The sequence below is a fragment of the Gymnoscopelus braueri genome (genome assembly GCF_963280865.1).
Source record: "Gymnoscopelus braueri genome assembly, chromosome: 1".
Lineage (NCBI taxonomy): Eukaryota > Metazoa > Chordata > Actinopteri > Myctophiformes > Myctophidae > Gymnoscopelus > Gymnoscopelus braueri.
Genome location: NC_137603.1, coordinates 15,993,349 through 16,012,745, shown reverse-complemented (window position 1 = coordinate 16,012,745; position 19,397 = coordinate 15,993,349). Strand labels below are relative to the sequence as shown.

Sequence of the window (19,397 nt, the reverse complement as noted above, 5' to 3'; positions counted from 1 at the left end):
AACACTACTGCGATGCCATGGTTTCAGCATAAAGGTCTTCATGCTGCAGGTCTGGTACCTTCATTTAGTTCATGACAGCTTCAGTCGCAAAAACAGGGACATGATGCAATGATATAAAAGGGTATAAAATGTCCTTGGCTTCTGTCCTCAGTAAATAAACTTTATCTGTACTAGCACCAACCTTGATGTGGAATTAAGCCTGATTCATACTTTGTCTTAGCAAATGCAACGTTCGGAAACGACATGAGCCTCGTCATATGTTTTCCAGAGGATGTCTCAATGTTTATGTAAACAATGTGCAAAAATAGACACGCGTTTAATTTGAAGCAATTTTAATAAATAGTTGTAGTCAGAGTTGTTTCAGATTAATATAGTTGTTATATATGAAACAATCTTTAGAGCTTTAAGGAATAAAATCAACATATGCAAGAAAATAAATGCATTATGATCCATGCTAGATAAAGACATATTGTACTCAAGACAGTCATATCTCATCCCTCAAGATTCAAGAGGGTTTATGGCCTCATGTTCATCAGGGTATGATAGCCGTTACGTTTTGTGCTTGCTCTCATCTCTCTTATCAGGAACAAAGTCATGTTAGTGAATAAAGTCTATTTCTGGTGGCATCCCTTTCTCTCAGGTCAATACTGATGGTTAAATGTCATTTTAAAAGCCGATCACAAATCAATATTATATACTGTAGAAAATGATTTTCAATAGTCAAACTGGCAGCATGGAAAATCCTGCAGCAACATTGATATTAGGATGAATCTCTTTTCAATCTGAATGTGGCTAATTGTTAAATGTCTCCTTTCTCTGACATCATCATTGGATATACTGTATAATAATGCACTTACTCAAATGTTATTTAGCACAGAGCAAACTGGACTACCGATATTTAAGGAGCAGGGTGGTAGTGTTGTCAAAACTCAGCACAAGCAAGTTCAATTGCAGCGTAGATTAAGCAGAATTTAAATGTTCTCGCCAACGATATCAATCTTAACGCCGCCAACCATTCTGTTGTTGGATATTTTGTGTAAGTGCATGTGGCAGATAAACAAAGAACGCAGTGAGTGTGAACAAGAGGAAGAGCTGAAATGTCACCCTCCACTAGTGACCCAGGTAGCCTCTTCCCTCTTTAAGAGCATGTTAAAACAATGTGAGGTGGCGGCTAAAAGGATTACTCATAAATCAGATGGTTTATGAATGCTACTAAAAAAGAAAGAAAAGAAAGAAAAAAAAGAAAGAAGAAGAATTTGGTCACTTTACAAATAAAACACCTTGCCCTCCAATATGTACATTTTGAATGTGCAATATCAGCAATTGGCATGTATGTACGTACATGCCATCTAACCTTTAACCCTGGTGTAGTCACAGTTCAGGGCAGATTCTGCAGAAGAAGGCCGTCCACACGGAGTGAAACAAACATAGTCAAGAGCATCTGGTCAAAATGTTCAGTCCTACACAACCATCAAGGTATCTAAGAGAAATAGGAGGATCTGTTAGTCTCAGTAGTAGGTTTCTACATGGGCAGTAATAGGAATAGATGGCATGTTTTAACAGCTATGGAGTCCTCTAGTAGCTGAAGCATTGCACAGTGCCTGCACCATTCTCCCTCCACACGCACTGGATCTCACAGCCACTCGCACACACGCCCGTGCCCGCACACACACACCTGTCTGCCCCTGTAATCATGTGTAACACAGGTAGCCAGAAAACAGCCTATTAGCCTTTCAGCGCTGCTGCACTGGTGTAGCTGGTGTGTCCTCCGCCCATCAGAGAGCGCTGTAGAACAGAATGTAGGCGGCCGAGGACTTGACGGTGGAGGTGGAAATGTCTGACACCTCGTGGTCGTCATACTTGAACCAGCGTTGCTTGTTCTTACAGTACGCAGTGTAATGGCCGCCATCCAACCCCCCGTAGTGGTTCTGGTAGTGGAGAGAGGAGGGTATGTGCTTACTGAAGATGTCAGCCTCATGCATACTTTTTCTTTCAAATACATATACCTTTTCCAGTTTAAATGATTATGATTTAAACTGATTTCAACATTTCTGCCTTTCTAAATTATTTAGAGGACAAGTACTGTATTCAGGGTCCCCACACATTTTTAGCAATGAATTTCCAAAACTTTTCCAGAATATTTAGCCCAATTTCCAGGCCTATAAAACAATCATTCAGCGCAATAATGTGTCTCTTACTCCTATGTACAATGCCCAAAGATAGGCAGTGTAGCAAAAATAAAGCATAGAATATAAAATAGTACAATTTCATTCAACATTTCGTGCAAAATTAGGGCATAGTGACCCTGCGAGCGAAAATAGGAGGGGTGGACAACGTCGTTGCACGGTTCGTTGTCGCTCGCGGTAGGTCAGGACGGTCTCATTCAAAAACATGTATTTTAATGAGATTTCATCGCCTGCTCGCTTTGCATCACGTCGCATCGCTGGCAGTGCGGATGGGGTGTTACAAAGCCCGTTTGGCGAAAAACTACTTATGTTACATATTTTGTGTAATGTTATACATGTTTATGAAAATGTTTTGTATTAAAACAAAATCAATAGCCAAAAACAATGCATAGCCAAATATTTTTCCAGGACCCTTGATAAATTCCAGGACCTTTGATCAATTCCAAACCTTTTCCAGTACTGGATTTTTAAAATGTTTATTTCAAAATATTTCCAGGAATTTCATGACCGTGGGGACCCTGTGTATTATACGAGTATTTACAGAACTAAAATATTGCACCATGTAGAGATTGAGCGTTACTTACAGACACTCCATAAAGGCTGTATCGTTTGAGGATCTGCCTGGGTCCAATGACGTACGAGGACAGGTCCAGACTGTCCAGAGGGAAGTCGACTGTGGTCTGCAGCTTCTGCTTCCAGCGGCCTTCGTAGGAGAAGCTGCACAAGCAAAACAAATTCTCAGTGTTCATTTTACTCTCTGTAGAGAGTAAGAATGGACCCTGTAGGAGTCCCTGTTTTGAATCTCACATATACAACTTTAAGAGACAACATTCCTACTCATCCACTGACAAAGTTGAGTTGCATTGCTGCTCTTTTTAAGCCCATAGACGCTAATACGGACCGTTTCAGGTGCACAAGCAGAATAGGAGGGACCTTCCAGATCTCCAGTTTCTTGGTGGAGTCTCGGTGGGCCTTGCAGTGTCTGCAGAACACTTTGTTGTTGTCGGTCAGCCTCTCTTCCTTGGAGAACAGTTTCAGACAGTCCTGCAAAAACAACAGTATGCATGCATTACACTTGAGCTTCACAAATCACTTGAACCTACCCAGTATTATTTCTGTCATCATGGATGTTTAACTTGTATTTTTCGGCCACTTTGTCAAAGAAATAATGTGGCCGCCATATCAAACTGACCTGCAGTGAGCACTTGCTGGTGGAGGCCAGGGGCAGTGACAGGTACATGAAGGTCTCGAAGGTGCGTGACTTGCGGTGGCAGGTCAGGCACTGCACAGTGGACTTAAACTGACCCTGGAACAGTGCTACAATGATCGACTCATTAAGCAGCTTGTGTTTGCTCCAGGCCAGGTCTGCAGCCTTTTGGTCATCTAGGTGGTCGTTGTCCTCCTCCTTGTACCGTTTCCTGTTGTCAGCCTGACACCAGATAGGGGACAACATAAGCATTGGTACACACAAACCGCAACTTAGCTCAGCTGTAAGCAAAGCCTGCCTCGATTGTGGCACTACTGCAGACAGAGGCAGAGAAAACCAAATCTCCTGGAAAAAGACTTGGTTGAGAAGGGGGGCGTCTGCAAAGGCAAATCTATCCAGACAGTTTCACTACCCTGCTGACATAATAAGAGCCAGCAGACCGAGGGTGCGCTCGTTTTGTTTTACGCTCAATGTCCTGCGTACGTGGGGGACGGGGGAGAGCTAACTTTGTTTTCACACAATTATGAAACCGTTTATAACTTATTTCATCCACCACGGTTTCCCAACTCTGACAGCAGGCCTTTCAGAGTTGCTTTGCGCTCGGGCACTTGCTCGCCTAGTTGCTCGCTCGGGCGTGCCTCACAAGCCTCAAACCCTGCCTTGTTTTCCATTATTATCATTATATTTATAATTTAATTCACAAAACCATCTCAATGTAATGTTAAATTCATAAACCCACTCAGTCAATGTCTATAGAAAAAGGTTATCAATGTTTAAATATGGTTATTTGTCTGGGTCGTGAAACTGCCAGGGCTGTAGGTCTGCCTGCTTCTGGTCAGCCTATAGGTTTGAGGCAGAAGGTGAAAAAAAAAGAGCAGTAAAAATCCTCCTTTGTTCAGTGCAACAGCTTTTTTTTTGTTTGTTTTAAGCTTTGTTTACATGCAATTCAGTCATTATCAAACTTCACTTTCAGTATGCTAGGCAGGAAAACATGACAGGTTAACACTCCAGTAATTAATAATATCTTTAATAATATCCTATTAATTAGTCTGGACTTGGAAAAAAACAGATGGACAGGGAACTGCGCTAAGCTGATAGCAGGAGATAACGGGTCCAAACATTGTACAAGATGGGATGTTATAAGATGGAGGGTGTGGTATGAGAAAGACCCAGTGTAATTTCAGCCCTTAGCATCTACACAGTATAAGTGGCACCCTTATGCCTGTGACTTGAAAGACCGGATAGGTTGATATGGTTGGATGGATGCAGTGCACTAGCTCAGGATTTCACCAGGTGGAGCCATTCGTCACACTATTCAACTACAGGGTAGGTTGATAAAACTAAGAGAGCTACCAAGCTTTTCAGTCTGCTCCCTCCTTTGAGCCAGTGCTGTGCGTTGTGTTCGTATTATGAGCTTATCTAGATTCTAGATGGTTGTGAATCGCAATGTTGAAATGGCAGGAGTAATATAGAAAACATATCGGAACAATGTGTCCCATTTTCAAGTTAGTAGTTAAGTTCCTCGGCCAAGTTGGAATGATAATAATAATCGTTGTATTCCAAGTAGTGTGTGGATCTCCAGTCTCCACCAATACAATGTGTTTAGGTTCAAGACACGACCACAACTTGCTCAACAATAGTGACACAGTGAACTAATATGTGAGGGGTGAAAGACATTGCTGTTAGGAGTAGGACAGGGTAGTCTGACGGAAACAAAATACTTTTCCTCGCTCGCTTCGCTGTAACAGGGGTTAACAACGAACTGAAGCAGTGAATTAATGTGAGCTGGCCACAACAGGTCCTGACAGCCGAGTATAATGTTTTGCTCAATCAATGCAGTATACTCGTGAATGTGACAGAAATAAATAATAAGGATCGTAAGGAGATTCCACCGTCGCCCATTCCCCCCCCACCACTGGCCCCAAACAAAAAAACTCTCTCCAGGTCTACTTGATTCATGCCCGTCACCCAAACTGCTGTGAAAAAGCAACGTTCGCCGAAAAACTAGTTGTTTGCATGCATCAACTACCATCGCCTCCCACTCATTTACTTCTTCAGAACCGTCTTCATAAAGGTAGTATAGTTTAGAGGAATATAATAGCTGGGTAATTAACAAGAAACAGAAAAGGTATGAATAAGTTTGACACATTTGGTTCCATTTTAATCCACAAGCCCTCCCTTCACTTCCAAATATCATGAAGCCAGTACATCAGTAAAAAAGGAAATAAGGCATGTTTTGGGTCAACATGCACAAGGGTTTAGGCTGAGGATCAGACTGGAAAGATGAAAAACACCACACCACATACTGCTGGAAGAGGCACACAACTATTTACTTACTCTCTAATGTGCCATCAAAATGTAACCCAGTGCCAAAGAAAGGAAAATAGGTTTCATGTTGATAAAATGCAAATGTGCAATTAATATACAAGCTATTCGAGAGCCATAATAATAGGTTAGTTTAACCACTTGTGGCCTATGTACACTAAACAGAAAACTATTTTTGAATAATGTTTGAAAAATGTGGTGGTTTAAGAAATACATTACTTCATAGACTTATCACTTCATTCAGAGCACGTAGGTAAACATTATTTTTATCATTGACTAAAGAGCCTTTGAGCTCCTCTGGAAAGAAATCAAACCACAATACTTGCCAGCAGACAAGCAGCGAAATCTTGTTAAAATATTTAAATGAACCTTGAGGGATTTGCTGTGTGCCAAACTGCTTCTAAGGACAACCTGACCCCTTGAGATCCCTCCCTGCTGCTTGGCCTCTAAGGCCATGTTCAGACTGGCAACCAAAATACGATTTGTATCCAGATTAGAATCAGATTGGTTTTATCAAGTGTTAGCAGTTAAGGAGTAAGGAGTCATTACACCACCAAATCATAATCTCTCCGTTTTTAACATCTCTGAAGTGTCAGAGAATTCTATCACTAGAATCATGAGGCAGTTTAAAAGCTCCGCTCCAAGGACAAAGATGTATTTGACTGTGATCCTACGTTTGTAAAGAAACACATAAGTATCTTGTGTACTCCCATCGAGTACAAACCAATCGCAAATCAACTATATTGTTTTTAACTTTATGTATTGCTTTTTTATTATTTAGTTTCTGACATCTTCCTGCCCAGGGATGTAAATACGCTACATAGCTAACTCTGGCCACTGATTTTTGCTAATCAGATTTGAAACATAAATTCTAGTTGGCTTGGCTTGAAATGTAATTCAAATTACTAAAGAAAGGCACTTGAACACTGAAGCATGATTTATACTTCATTGTACGCCGCTGACGCTTGCCGAAAAGCAGCCGATCTACAAGCTCACAAGGCGTCGCATACACCAATGTCATTACCACGGCAACCACAGCAGCAGTGTGGACAGTTAGTTCCATTCAATCCGCGAACGCATCTCTGTCATTTTAGATTTCTTTGGCTATTCAAAAATAGCAGATCTACAAGCTCATAGCTTGTAGATCTGCTATTTTAGAAAAATCACGAACATTTGTGCAAATCTTTACAAATGTCTTCTAAAACTGTTTTTTTTAAAATAAAAAAACGTATGTTATTATATAAGAGGTTCTTAAACTTTTTCATGTCAAGGACTACCAATATCATATAGTTTTGGCCGCCGATCCCCATCAAAATATGTTGTTCCAGGGACCCCCAGTAGCAAAGATTTTAGTTTAAAATGTTAAAGTATTAAAAGATTTGCACAAATGTTCAAGATTTTTCTAAAATAGCAGATCTACAAGCTCGTAGCACGCTATGATCTTGTAGATCTGCTATTTTTGAATAGCCAAAGTATAAAATAATGGTTATAGCTCAAATCTAACATGACAGATGCGTTCCCGGATTGAATGGGCTAAAGATCAGACTTAGGAATAAAATCTGATGTTGCCTGCTGTGAGTAAACTAGAAAAAGTGCTCCTCGGAGCACTGCCAGACCCCTAGTGGTTGAAATCTGAAGACAGAGCACTACGTCACGCTAAGCTTGGCCAATCAAAAAGAGGGACATGTAAGCACCATATATGGACGAAAACGTTGACCGGGAGGAAAAGGGGGACCGACAAAGCCTCATGTAGGCCTGACCCCCTGGGTCTGGCAACAAAAAAAGCCTAGTGGGGCACCTTACCTTGTTGAGGTCTTCATGGAGGCCGTCCATCAGAAAGAGCAGCAGCTCCTGTGAGTCCTGCTGCTCGTAGCCTGAGAACTGGTCGTTTATCTTGCCTATGGTGATCTTGAAGTCCCGGGGGCTGATGCACTTATACAGACCCGACCACAGGGCCTTCATGAGCACGCCAAACTCCTCCGCCACCTCCCCCTTGTGGCCCAAGATATTGGCCCTGGCAAAACGGAGAGAAAAGAGACGCGACTGGCTATTCATCACTGGCCCTGAAATAATGACCATCAAGGCTGCTGTTGATCACGGCCGTCACGATCACGAAATCCTACTTGGCGATTTACTGTCACACAAATTATTGCGATTTAGTTGTGTTTTTGGCATTGAACTTTGGAACGTAAGAAAATAAACATTACATTTCTGTTTGGCTTTTAGGGTTCGTAAACAAAATGTTCACAGGGCACATACTGTATGACAAATAACTTTAAAGTTTAATATACAAAGAAATAACTGACATTTGTAATGACTTATAGACTTATAGTTTCAAGATAGTGGAAATATAATTGTTACAGGCCTACTGGTGATCAGTAGGGGTGTGCCGACTAATTTCATGATATGATACACGATATTGGGCTCACGATATCGATACGATATATGGCACTTTTTTATTATGAAAATATATAGGGGGGGAAAAAAGCCTACAAAAATATATGGGGGGGGGGGAAGCAAATGCAATCAAATACTTCTGTTTTTGCATTATTATTATTGCAAAAAGTAAAAAACGCCAAAACGATACATATCGTCACGAAAACGTATCGCGATGTATCGCGGGACGATATATCGGCACACCCCTAGTGATCAGTCTGAGGAAGAGCTTTGAGCTTGAAAAGACACAGCTTTTTTTGTGGTGCAATAAAGCATCCGTCTTATAGGAGCCCTCGGTGTGCGAGCGCTTTATTTATTTGTCCTTGCTACTGGTGATCCGGCCCACTGACCTGTTGATGTCCTCCTGGTAGAAGTTCTGGTTGAAGTAGTCGGCCATGGCACCGGTGCTGCACAGACACTGCAGAATGGAGTTCATGTAGCACGTGTTGCCCAGATTGCGTAGCCCCGTCATTGATGCACCCATACCTCCAAATATAGGATTTAGGTTGCGGATTTTGGCTGCCGATGGCCGGGCAATCTCCAATTTAGCGGGTACTTTAACGATGGCAGGTCTGGTAATGAGAGAATATGTGGGAAAATATAAAAATAACTGATTTGTTGTCTGTAGAAATACAAGGTACTGTAATTGAAAACAGCGACAATCAAAATAATGACATGTAATGACTTTATGACTAACTTCATGACTTTAACATCAATATCAAATTTTGCCTTAAAGGGCAAGACCACTTTGGTAGAGGTTTGGGTTGTGTATTTACCTTGCCATGATGTAACTCCAAAGGTGGACAACAAATCAAAAATAATTGCTCCATTGATTAGAAATTGATCATTCAAAATATGCTCCTCATTGACTTACATTGTACGGTGAAACAGCTCTCAAAGTCACTCTTTTAGCACATAAACTAACACAAACAAAGCTGATTCAGAGAATATAGAACCTCACCAAACGCAGTACTGTTTGTTTTAATAAAAATTTCAACTTCCTGTTGATTTTACTATTTGAAGATCCGGATCCGCGGATCCAGTCCGGGTTTTCTTCTAAATAAAAATAGCTAAATCAACAGGAAGGTAACATTTTTATAAAAAAACAAAAACAGTACTGGGTTTGGTGATGTTCTATATTGTCTGAATCAACTTTGTTTGCGTCCATTTACGTGCTAAAAGAGTGACTTTGAGAGCTGTTTCAGCGTACAATGTAAGTCAATGAGGAGTATATTTTGAATTATCAATTTCTAATCAATGGAGCAATTATTTTGTATTTCTTGTCCACCTTTGGAGTTACATAATGGCAAGGTAACTACACAACCCAAACCTCTAACAAAGTGGTCTTGCCCTTTAATTACGATTATAGTGAAATAAGCATATCTTACAAGCTCACAACGCGTCGCAATGCAACGCGTTGTGAGCTTGTAATATCTGCTATTTTCAATATTTTTGCATGCCACATTGTACAACGAAGTACTGTATAATACAGGTATTCCCCTTTAAGTGGTTCATTATTAGACTAATCAATTCTAAAACATCTATTCGATTTTTTTCGTGGTGATTCGTTGATATATAAGAAATTTAAGACAATTATCACAAAAAAACACTGCTTCTTGATTAATCAATTAACATGAGTAAGATTAACCCATTAAGACCTGGAACGCATCTGTGTCACTGGATTTCCTTGGCTATTCAAAAATAGCAGATATACATGCTCATATCGCGGCACCGAGTGACACGCTATGAGCTTGTAGATCTGCTATTTTTGAAAAATCTTGAAAAATTTAGAAAACATTTTTAACACATTAACTGCCAAGACCGTAGTCCTACGGGCCGTTAAATCCAACTGTTAAGCGCCGAGACCGTAGCCCTACGGGCTGCGGTCTTTTCGCGCATGCGCGGTCCGGGTGCACTTTCGGAATTTTTTTGATCCACTTCCGTTTCCGGTTTGATGACAGGAAATAGAATTATTTGGGATCCGGTTTTCACGATCACGCCCGCTCCCATTCTACAGACGAAACTGAAACTCAATTCTCTTCCTGTAGTTTTTTCTCCTCGCATTTCACTGTTTAACGTAATCCGCTCTAACTCAAACATGGATGCCCCGTTTGACACGTGGTTTTCACTGGGAGATACAGGGAGATCTCGCGGATGTAAACAGACTGTGTAGCGCTCAATCTTAAGGATTTTAACAAGATCTATGGCGACATGAAAAAAACAAAAAAACAACAAAAACACCTTGGCACTGGTGAGTACATTATGAGATTAGCCCTTGGCAGTGGATGTGTTAAAAATGTTTAAAACATTGAAAAAAAAATTTAGATTTTTTTTTTAAAGAATCGCCTCAGGTCTTGGGTTAAGTCGGTTATTGGTCCAAAATTTGGGTTTTCGCCCCCAGCCCCAACACGTAACAAGGTATTTAGTTTACTGCCTTACTTGGTTTCTCTGTTGATGGTGGGTATGGTAGCTGTGGTGGGGATGGCTGCCTTCCTCAGCGCCTCGTCCCTCAGATCTTGGCTGATATCGGGGGAGGAGTAGGAGCGTTTCAGTTTGGACTGCTCGCTGTCGCGGTTGGTGTCCAGCTCCGCCGGCCGTGGCTGCTTTTGCTTGGCTGTGGGCGGCGTGGAGGGGGGCGTCTGGGGAACACTGACCTCAGGAGGGTAGAGATGGACGCGGTTGGTCGGGGAGTGGTAGTAGCGGTATAACCCCGTCACCGTGTCCAGGAACTGGTAGTAGTTAACAAAGCATCACAATCATTTTAACCACTTTATCCATTTATATGTTGGCTATTCAAAAATAGCAGATCTACAAGCTTGTAGATCTGCCATTTTTGAAAATATTTAAACAATATCATTTGTAATAATTTTGGAATTCTTTCAATCTTCTCTTCTGGGGGTCCCTGACACAAAACCCTTCCAGGTGGGTGTCCGCGGCCAAATACATATCAATTTGGGGGTCCTTGACTTGACGAAAAAGGTTTGAGAACCACTGCATTACGACTCCTGATCAAATGTTTTTTAGGTTTTATCTCATACCTTCATCCAACCATCAGGCAGACCTGGAACACTTCTTCCCATCTCCTCACTCCTGGCTCTGGTTAAGGGTTCTCTCTGTAGAGCACACATAGACACACTTAAGTTACATTGTCAACTATAATGGCAAATATGGGGCAGGCTTTATAAAACTTGAATGTCTATACACATCAAGCTCAATACTTACTAAAAGTGTTCTCTATCACCACTGTTTTACAGTGAACAATTTAATGTATGTGGTTCTTATATTGCATGAAAGCAATCTGCAAAGTTACCAATACATTTTAACCCTTTAAGACCTGAGGCCATTCTTTAAAAAAAATCTAAATCCTAACAGTTTTTTGAAAAAAATATAAAAAATATTTTTTCACGATTTTTCAAAAATAGCAGATCTACAAGCTCGTAGCGCGGCACTCGGTGCCGCGCTATGAGCTTGTATATCTGCTATTTTTGAATAGCCAAAGACATCTAAAGTGACACAGATGCGTTCCAGGTATCAATGGGTTAAGGGTGTCTAATATTTTCTTACATTTCTGAAAATGCTGCATGCACTTTAGGTTCATATGCAACCATATCACTCATCCCACAGTAGGCTGGTTTCTTTGTTCTTTGCTAAACTTAGGTAATGCCACTTTGGGATCAATCATTTCCACTTCATCAGCATGCTTTATCTCAAGGAGAATAGGAAATTGGCTAAAACATTAAGGGGGGGGGGCATGCCTTCATCAACACTATCGATTGAGTGTTGATATACCTTGGGTCTCTCATAGTCATCTGATGTTCTATCTTTTAAAATCCTTGCCTTTTGGGTTCCGCTCTTTACTTCACTATCAGGCTTCATGGGAGCCTGAGGTCAGGGACAAAACACAGCTTAAAAACCATTTAGATTTGTCAAATGAATCGTCACATATTGGTAAGGACATGGAATGGACGAAACGCAGTGTGACATGGTTTGGCTTGGAGTTGTATGTTTAATGTTAAAACATTTCACAATAGCTCATTTGATTCCCCACATCTAGAACCACATATTTCACTTACCATATCCAGTATCCACAACAATTTCACACAGGAAGATATCTGATCCCAGATGTGGGTTCATGCACATTTTAGGATAAGATGCTTATGTGCTGTGACTGAGACACCCATACATTTCTCCTACATGAATATTCACACGCTTACAAATGCTAATTGAGCATGTTCACATGGCGGCCATTTTACTTACATTATGACGAGTATAACATAAGAGAAAAATGGGCACTGTGTGAATATGGTCAATGAAAGCAAGGGTGAAGTGAAACCTGTATTGTAGCGATGGTAAATGGCTGATGCAATCACTGACCTTAATTTCACAGACAATGTGGTTGGGAGTAGGCGAGTCCAGAGATGCACTTTTGATAGGTGTATCCGACTTCTGCTCTTTCACTCTTCTTTCCTTCTCTTCGAACCTGTTCTCCTTCTCATCTTCCTCCTCGGCCTTCTGCCGCTCTAGCCTCTTCCTCTCAAGGTGCTTCTGGTCCTCCTCTTCCTTCTTTGCCTTCTCGCTTTTCGACTCCTCCTTCTCGAGCCGTTCCTTCGCATCCCTCTCCTGGCTCTCCTTCTCTCTTCTCTCCTCTTCAGCACGGCGCTCCTGTGTCCGTTTCTCCTGCTCCTGCCTGGCCTTCTCCATCACGCCAGCGGCCTCAGCATGGATCTGACTCTGCTGCTCCTCGGTCAGGGAGCTGGAGGAGTTATACGGCGGTTTGACCGAGCGGTCAGGTACGACGGGGCCATTCTGGGCTGGGTGCTGGTCCTTGGCTGAGCCATTTTGGCTCGGTTTAGTGTCATCCAACACCCGCACTGAGGGCTTCTTTGTACGGTCAATCTGTGAAGAGAGGAGTGGATACCGATGAGAAAAGTCTCGCGTAGACACAGACAGACAACCATTCCACTATCTCCGAATGCTATATAGAGTCTGGAACTACACCTCCCGAAATCCGAGAGAGGAAGCTGTCATTTCCGTTCACGAAAATACATTTTAAAATATCTTTACATTTTAATTTCCATTTCTGCTAAGCAGCAAGCTACATATGCTTAGATGATTTAGATGTATATTAGGATAAATTTGTGTGACTGCAAAGACGAAACGGAAGTGGGGAGGAGGCTTCACATCCACTTTATATTTTACTCATGATCAGAGCTTCCGTGCTCCAGACTGTATGACCGGAAACATTTGAAATTTGTGGGAGGCAATAGTCTGGCCACACAAGACTACCGATGAGATGACATGGACAGGAAACGAGTCAATCCCGCAACGGACTTACAAGAACTTCCCACTAAAAAGTGTGTGCTACGGTGTACAGATCTTCAGGCATAGTTACCTGTGGGATGGCCTTGGCTGTGGTGACTGACGAGCTGGGTGCGCCATTTGCAGAAACCTTGACAGACGGGTCTGGTCGGGAGTTTGCAGAGCTTGCGGTGGGAGAATCAACGGTGTCTGGCAGACTGTCTGTTCCCTTGACTGTTTCAAGGAACGGCTGTTCTGTTGCAGCGATTCCATTCACCTGCGGCGGGGCTGGAGGAGCCTGGCGCTCAGGTTCAGGCTCTGGCTGTAGTGCGATCTGAGGCTTTGGTTCCTCAAGGGACGGGTAACTGAAGTTTACTGCTCCATACAAAACAGGAAATACTGTGGTCAACAGTCTAGTAGGGCTGTCACCATTACAAATTTAAGTAGACGATTAATTGTCAATCAAATAATTGCGATTAACGATTTAATTGTGTGTTTGGCCATTGAACATTGGAACATATGAAGCCTTTCAGGCTTCGTAATAAAAAATTACACAGGGCAGATATGACAAATAAGTAACTGAAATATACAAAAATATTATTGACATATCTAATAATATATGTAAAAAAAAAAAGCAGAAATAGAAAAAAAGCAGAAATAGCTGATCTGTAGATCTGCTGTTTCTGCTTTTTTTATATTTGAAAATGTGTGAACATTTTTCAACATGGAAACGATTATGCAAAAAATATTGCGATTATCTCAAATTATTGCGATTAGACGATTATGTAATAACAATCTAATTATTATAATAATTAGAATAATAATTTCTTATTTCAAGCGAAGCTGTGTCACTTTCTGAACACCAGAAACTTTATCCAACTTAAAAACCTCTACCATTTCTGCTAAATCCATCGTCAGCCGTTAAGGCAGACGTCAGAAAGACCTGTAAATACAGGATACTGCTGCAGTGATTGCAGTGATACTCACAGTCAGGGAGTGTGCTGATGACGTTCTGTCTGGGAGGGCGGACTTTAGCGTTGGTGGAGTACATAGGGTAGAACAGCAGCCAGTTCTCATAGCCTCCCTCAAGTACCATGGGCTCACTGCGAATGATGGTGATGCTGTCCCACTGAGGAGTAGGCAGACACGTTACCTCAGAGGAAAAACTCTATTTGCAAAACAGGCCACAGATCTATGAAGAGAATCAAGATTCAAGAGGGGGTTTCTTGATGTTCTTCAAAGATCTGTTCCCTGTTCTGATCTTTAAGCACAAACATGCAGGTACAGCCAGGCAGTCACAGTGACACACAGTTGTCTAAAGGTTATAATGCTTCTCCCTGGCAAGTTACCTTATAGAGAGCATCTTTGAGGCTCTGTAAGGTGGTTCCAAGTCTCAGATCAGTGACAGAGCTGAACCAGTCCAGCAGGACTATGTAGTCCACGAAGCCTCGTCTCCTCCATGTCTCTTTGGATACTTCTGGAAGCTTGGCCTCAATCTGGTTCACAGTAATTCTGACAAACGATTACAATACAATTTAAACATGCACTTAAACCAGGGGAGTTCATGTCTATAATGGTAAATGTTAAGTCATCAAAATGTGTTCTAACATATTGTCATCACATGAGTTCTAGAGCAGGGGTCTTCAACAGGGGGTCCGGGACCCCTAGGGGGTCCTCAGAGCTACTATAGGGGGTCTGCCAAATCTTTGTTTGAGACGATTTTTTTTTACATTAACCACTTGAACTCTAGCATCCCTATTCTGAGGGGAACATTAGCCGAAAATACCAGATCTACAAGCTTGTAGAAAAGAGGATTTTAAAAAAAAATCTAAAATACAATTTTATACAATATAGAGGGGGTCCCTGCTTCATCTCTCTCTCAGCTAGGGGGTCCTTGGGCTGAAAACGTTGAAGATCCCTGTTCTAGAGTTAATTCAAAAATAAAAGTTGCAAAATTGAAACGGTGTCATCTCCAGGGCCAACATTTCATGCTACAAAAATCAAATGGAAGTACTGTGCTATGAAAAGTAGTCCACTCTGCATGCTTACCCTGGGCTGATGGCCTCTTCAGGTACACTGATGCAGGTCTGGGCTGGGATCTGAATGTGGGATTCCTCAAAGTCATTAATGCTACGGGCATCCATGACAATAACTGTAATAGTCTGGTCCTTCATCATGTGGAAGAGGTTCTCAGCTGTAATCCCTCCTGCAGGCACTGGCGATAAGAGGATGGAATGATCACATCGATACATAATATCAGATACTGTATGTAACCATTAATGTGTTGAAAGTGGATGCTTAAGAACAATTGGCTTTGTATTTTTCACTATGGCAATCATTACCTTTTGAAGGTGCATTCTTTATCTCCTTCAGCTCTCCTTTTACCTACATTTAATATAAAATGCCAGTCATTAGCCTTCAATGAAAAATATAATTCATGCTCATTATTTTCCCTTTTCTACAATACTGCAAATGATGAGAGCTTGTACAAAAAAAAATGTCACCAACTTTTTACACCTGTAAAGTCACTTTGAAGTTTAAGTGACAAGCCCCTTTTACACTTTTCATTTTCATGATGCCACCTTTCTGTCGGCAATCTCTGTACTAAAGGCACAGCCAGCAAGGTACAGGGGTGTGAATTGTACTTGAACGGCTCCCTGCTACTCTTCAATATTTCTCCTCCAGTGTATTTGTGATCGTATCGCACAAACACATTTCTCGCACAAATCCCCCATTGTAACGACGTTAAGCATCATGTTGTTCCTCACACACACACACACACACACACACACACACACACTCTTTTTTTGGGGGGTGAAATGCAAGTCAGTCCACTCCTGACCTTACAATGGTTACCAAAATTGTAAATCAATTACCCTAAATGAATAGGCCTAGTTAAAATAAACAACATATAAATCCTTGGAGTTTGTATTTTGTTAAATAAATAAATGTGCCTATGTGAGAGAAAGAGCAAACAAACATGAGAAATGGAGAACAAAATGAATTACGTTTTAAAGTGAGCGTTGCAATTGATTTTGAATAACAACAACTAAGTGGGTTATACAACTCAAACAGCATGCTCTATTTATATGGAGGAACAGCCTTTATGTCGCAAGGCTTCTGTAACTGCCTGGGGTCTGCTAAGTCGTCAGTCCATGTTGTATTGGTATTTTGCATAGGCTATAGTTGTAAAAGGTACAAAATCCACCGTCGACAGCTGTCAAACAGTATCAAATAGCATAGTGTAACACTAGCCGCTGACGCAGTTGTGCACGCCTCTGATTCCGCAATGCCAGCATGCTATGTAAAAGAAAACAAGAGGCAGGCAGCTTTGTTTGGTTCTGTGTAACAAAACCAAGCAATCATTAATGATGGCTCTTCTTCACGCCATTATTGCAGGATCTATGTATAAACCTAAACCGTGACCTTTTGCTTCATCCTATAAAAATGGGGTGTTTTAAGATCTTTACTTTCCAGGTTTCCTCCACCAGCATTGCACAACATTTTACATATCATTAATTCCAAGCCTTGCTCCATTCAGAAGCAAGCAAAACGCAACCATTAATTACATTTTAATAGCCGGAACTGGACAGGACACATTTAATAATCACAAAAATCGGTGGAGATGTTTTGCTGAGTTCAATATACATCATAGACTTCATGTTAATATTCAGCTATGCCCTGCACAAATAAATGTTGTTCCATAGACACACACAGCATAACATCCAGTGCCTTCTATCATATCTTAATACTCAAATACAATCATGACCAGGAGATTCATTATTGGGCCTCCGTACCTTATTGTCCTTTTTGTTTGGTGAGGCTTTGGGAGATGCTCGCCCGTGATCTTTCTCCGTCGTCTCCTCCCTCTTCTTCCTTTCCTCTTGCTTCTCCCTCTCCTCTAGCTTTTTTCTAACCTCCACCTCCTCATACCTTTTCCAAATTGGGTACAAAAAGACCATATCAGTAAAAATATCACACCATATTACAATTCTTTATGGATACAGTATATTTTAATACCAGATCTATGTTCTGGATTTACAATCATGTGTATAATATTCATAGTTGGACATGTGTGAAACCTGAGCCTCTAACCTGAGTTTAAGGCTTTCTGCGAGTTTCTCAGCCTCCTCGATGGCTTTCTTAAAGCTGGTTGGACCCAGCATAGACATAAAATACTCCTTTTCCATTGAAATAGAGATGGGATAAATCAGAAATGTATTCATCACTTTTCACTGAATCATGGCATATCAAACACACTGCAACAGCTCAAGGCCACGTCATGTTTAGATAAAACACAATACAAATATGGTGAATAAGTTACTTAATTTATTTTTAATTTAAATTGATAATGTTGTAAGTAAGGGATATTTTCATGTTTATGAATGACCACAATACCTGCTGTTGCTTGAAATCTGGTCTCTTCTTGATGAGATCATATACAGTTAGATATTTCATGTACAGTACATACGCCCTCTCCTCATCTCTGTCCAATCGACACTCCTCTGCCGCCTTAAAGATTTTGCAGGCACTCTGGACATAGCTGCGACAGAGCAAAATACCACACAATGACCATTAGATACCTACATTTTGGTGGCATATTATTCTCCCACTCCAAGTTAAGTTATAAGTCCCTTATTTTTGTATTTAAAGCAAACAGCCTGCGTAATAAACACACCTTCTGGTATTGATCTTGTCTGGCTTGACTTCAGCCTTCTTGTTGAGTTCTCCCAGAGAACTAGACAGGTACAGCTCTTTGACCCCAGTCGATACTGCAGGCATCTTCACGGCAGTGTGTTCAGGCTAAGCTCACAGGCTCTGATGTTCACATGCTCTTATCATCTCTGAAAACCACAGTGACAAACAGAAACTAACCCAAGAGTCCCTCTGGAAAACATGTAATGTGTCGTCTTGTTTACTCAGAATGGGACATAAATAAAACCGAACACAACTAACGTCAACATTTCTGTTGACGTTAAAAAAAATCTAATTCGTACTATATAATCCCATTAGCCAAGTGTAGCACTGAAATCATAACTGTCGCCTGTCGTCAGTGTAAATAACTTGATTTGTTGCCGTTAGCATGCTATGCTAACGCGTTTGCTAACACTGGCTGCCGAGATTATGTCAACAATGTTGACATAATCTCGGCAGCTTCTTCTAGCGTGCAATAGCCTTATCATTCACAATAACAATCAATGAACACGTTGTTATCATCTCAGCAGTCAGCAGCTTAACGTAGGCCACCAAATAATAATGTGTTTTAGTTGGTTACGGCCAGTTAGGCTCCATGCTTCTGCTATCCTGCTAAGCTAAATTAGCTTCTCTTTTTTGGCAACATTCTATGTAGCTTCAGCCACAATCTCAAATAACACGTACAAAGCCAATAGTTTATGCCAATAAAGACTGACTTGTTTCGCCAGTTAACCTGGATTGTACTGATTACCTCTCCGTTCCGTTGCTTTCACTTGTTTACCTACTTTCTTTTTTGTTGACAGCTGACTCCTTATTCCAAGACTTCCTGGAGCGAATAAGACAAGGACAGGCCTGTGACATCATCACCTGCGGTACGTAACCAGTCTATGTCTATGGTCTATGTACGTAACACGTAAGGTTACAGGGTCCGATATGGAAGGATGTTTCTCTGTGTATTGTTGATAATGTTGACTCTGACTTTAGTCTTTACTGGCAAAATGTACTGTTTGGCTTTGATAATAATAAGAATAAAAATGAGGTATTCATAATTAATTTGATAATTATTCGAGCTCAATTTCATTTATAAATCCAAATTTAGTAATTCCAAACCCTCATTCATTGAGATTGAAGCCAGGCAGTACATTAAAACAATTTATGACTTAAAAAATAAGAAAACTCTGTGTGGAGTTTGCATGTTCTCCCCGTGTCTACCAGGGTAGTTAATACCCTCACAAAAACATGCAGTAATC

General features: G+C 41.1%; 1 protein-coding gene across 4 annotated transcripts; it reads right to left on the bottom strand.

The window, feature by feature from the left end:
- Positions 1 to 315: 315 nt before the first annotated feature.
- On the bottom strand, positions 316 to 18,992 carry usp8 (ubiquitin specific peptidase 8). Of its 4 annotated transcripts, none has more exons than XM_080425394.1 (20): positions 18,933 to 18,992; positions 18,131 to 18,296; positions 17,851 to 17,995; positions 17,548 to 17,633; positions 17,250 to 17,385; positions 15,795 to 15,837; positions 15,502 to 15,667; positions 14,802 to 14,964; positions 14,440 to 14,581; positions 13,547 to 13,827; positions 12,529 to 13,050; positions 11,944 to 12,036; positions 11,193 to 11,267; positions 10,594 to 10,883; positions 8,505 to 8,726; positions 7,522 to 7,732; positions 3,379 to 3,615; positions 3,088 to 3,230; positions 2,771 to 2,903; positions 316 to 1,928 (listed from the first exon to the last, which is right to left on the bottom strand). In XM_080425394.1, the coding sequence occupies exons 2-20, from the start codon at positions 18,232 to 18,234 to the stop codon at positions 1,776 to 1,778; spliced, it is 3,345 nt and encodes a 1,114-aa protein (XP_080281520.1). In that variant the 5' UTR covers positions 18,235 to 18,296; positions 18,933 to 18,992; the 3' UTR covers positions 316 to 1,775. The 4 variants fall into 4 exon arrangements, with proteins under 4 accessions (XP_080281520.1, XP_080281522.1, XP_080281521.1 ...); XM_080425396.1 differs by having other exon boundaries at positions 15,502 to 15,658; XM_080425395.1 differs by lacking the exon at positions 18,933 to 18,992 and adding an exon at positions 18,899 to 18,921 and having other exon boundaries at positions 18,131 to 18,294.
- Between the last annotated feature and the right edge of the window lie 405 nt (positions 18,993 to 19,397).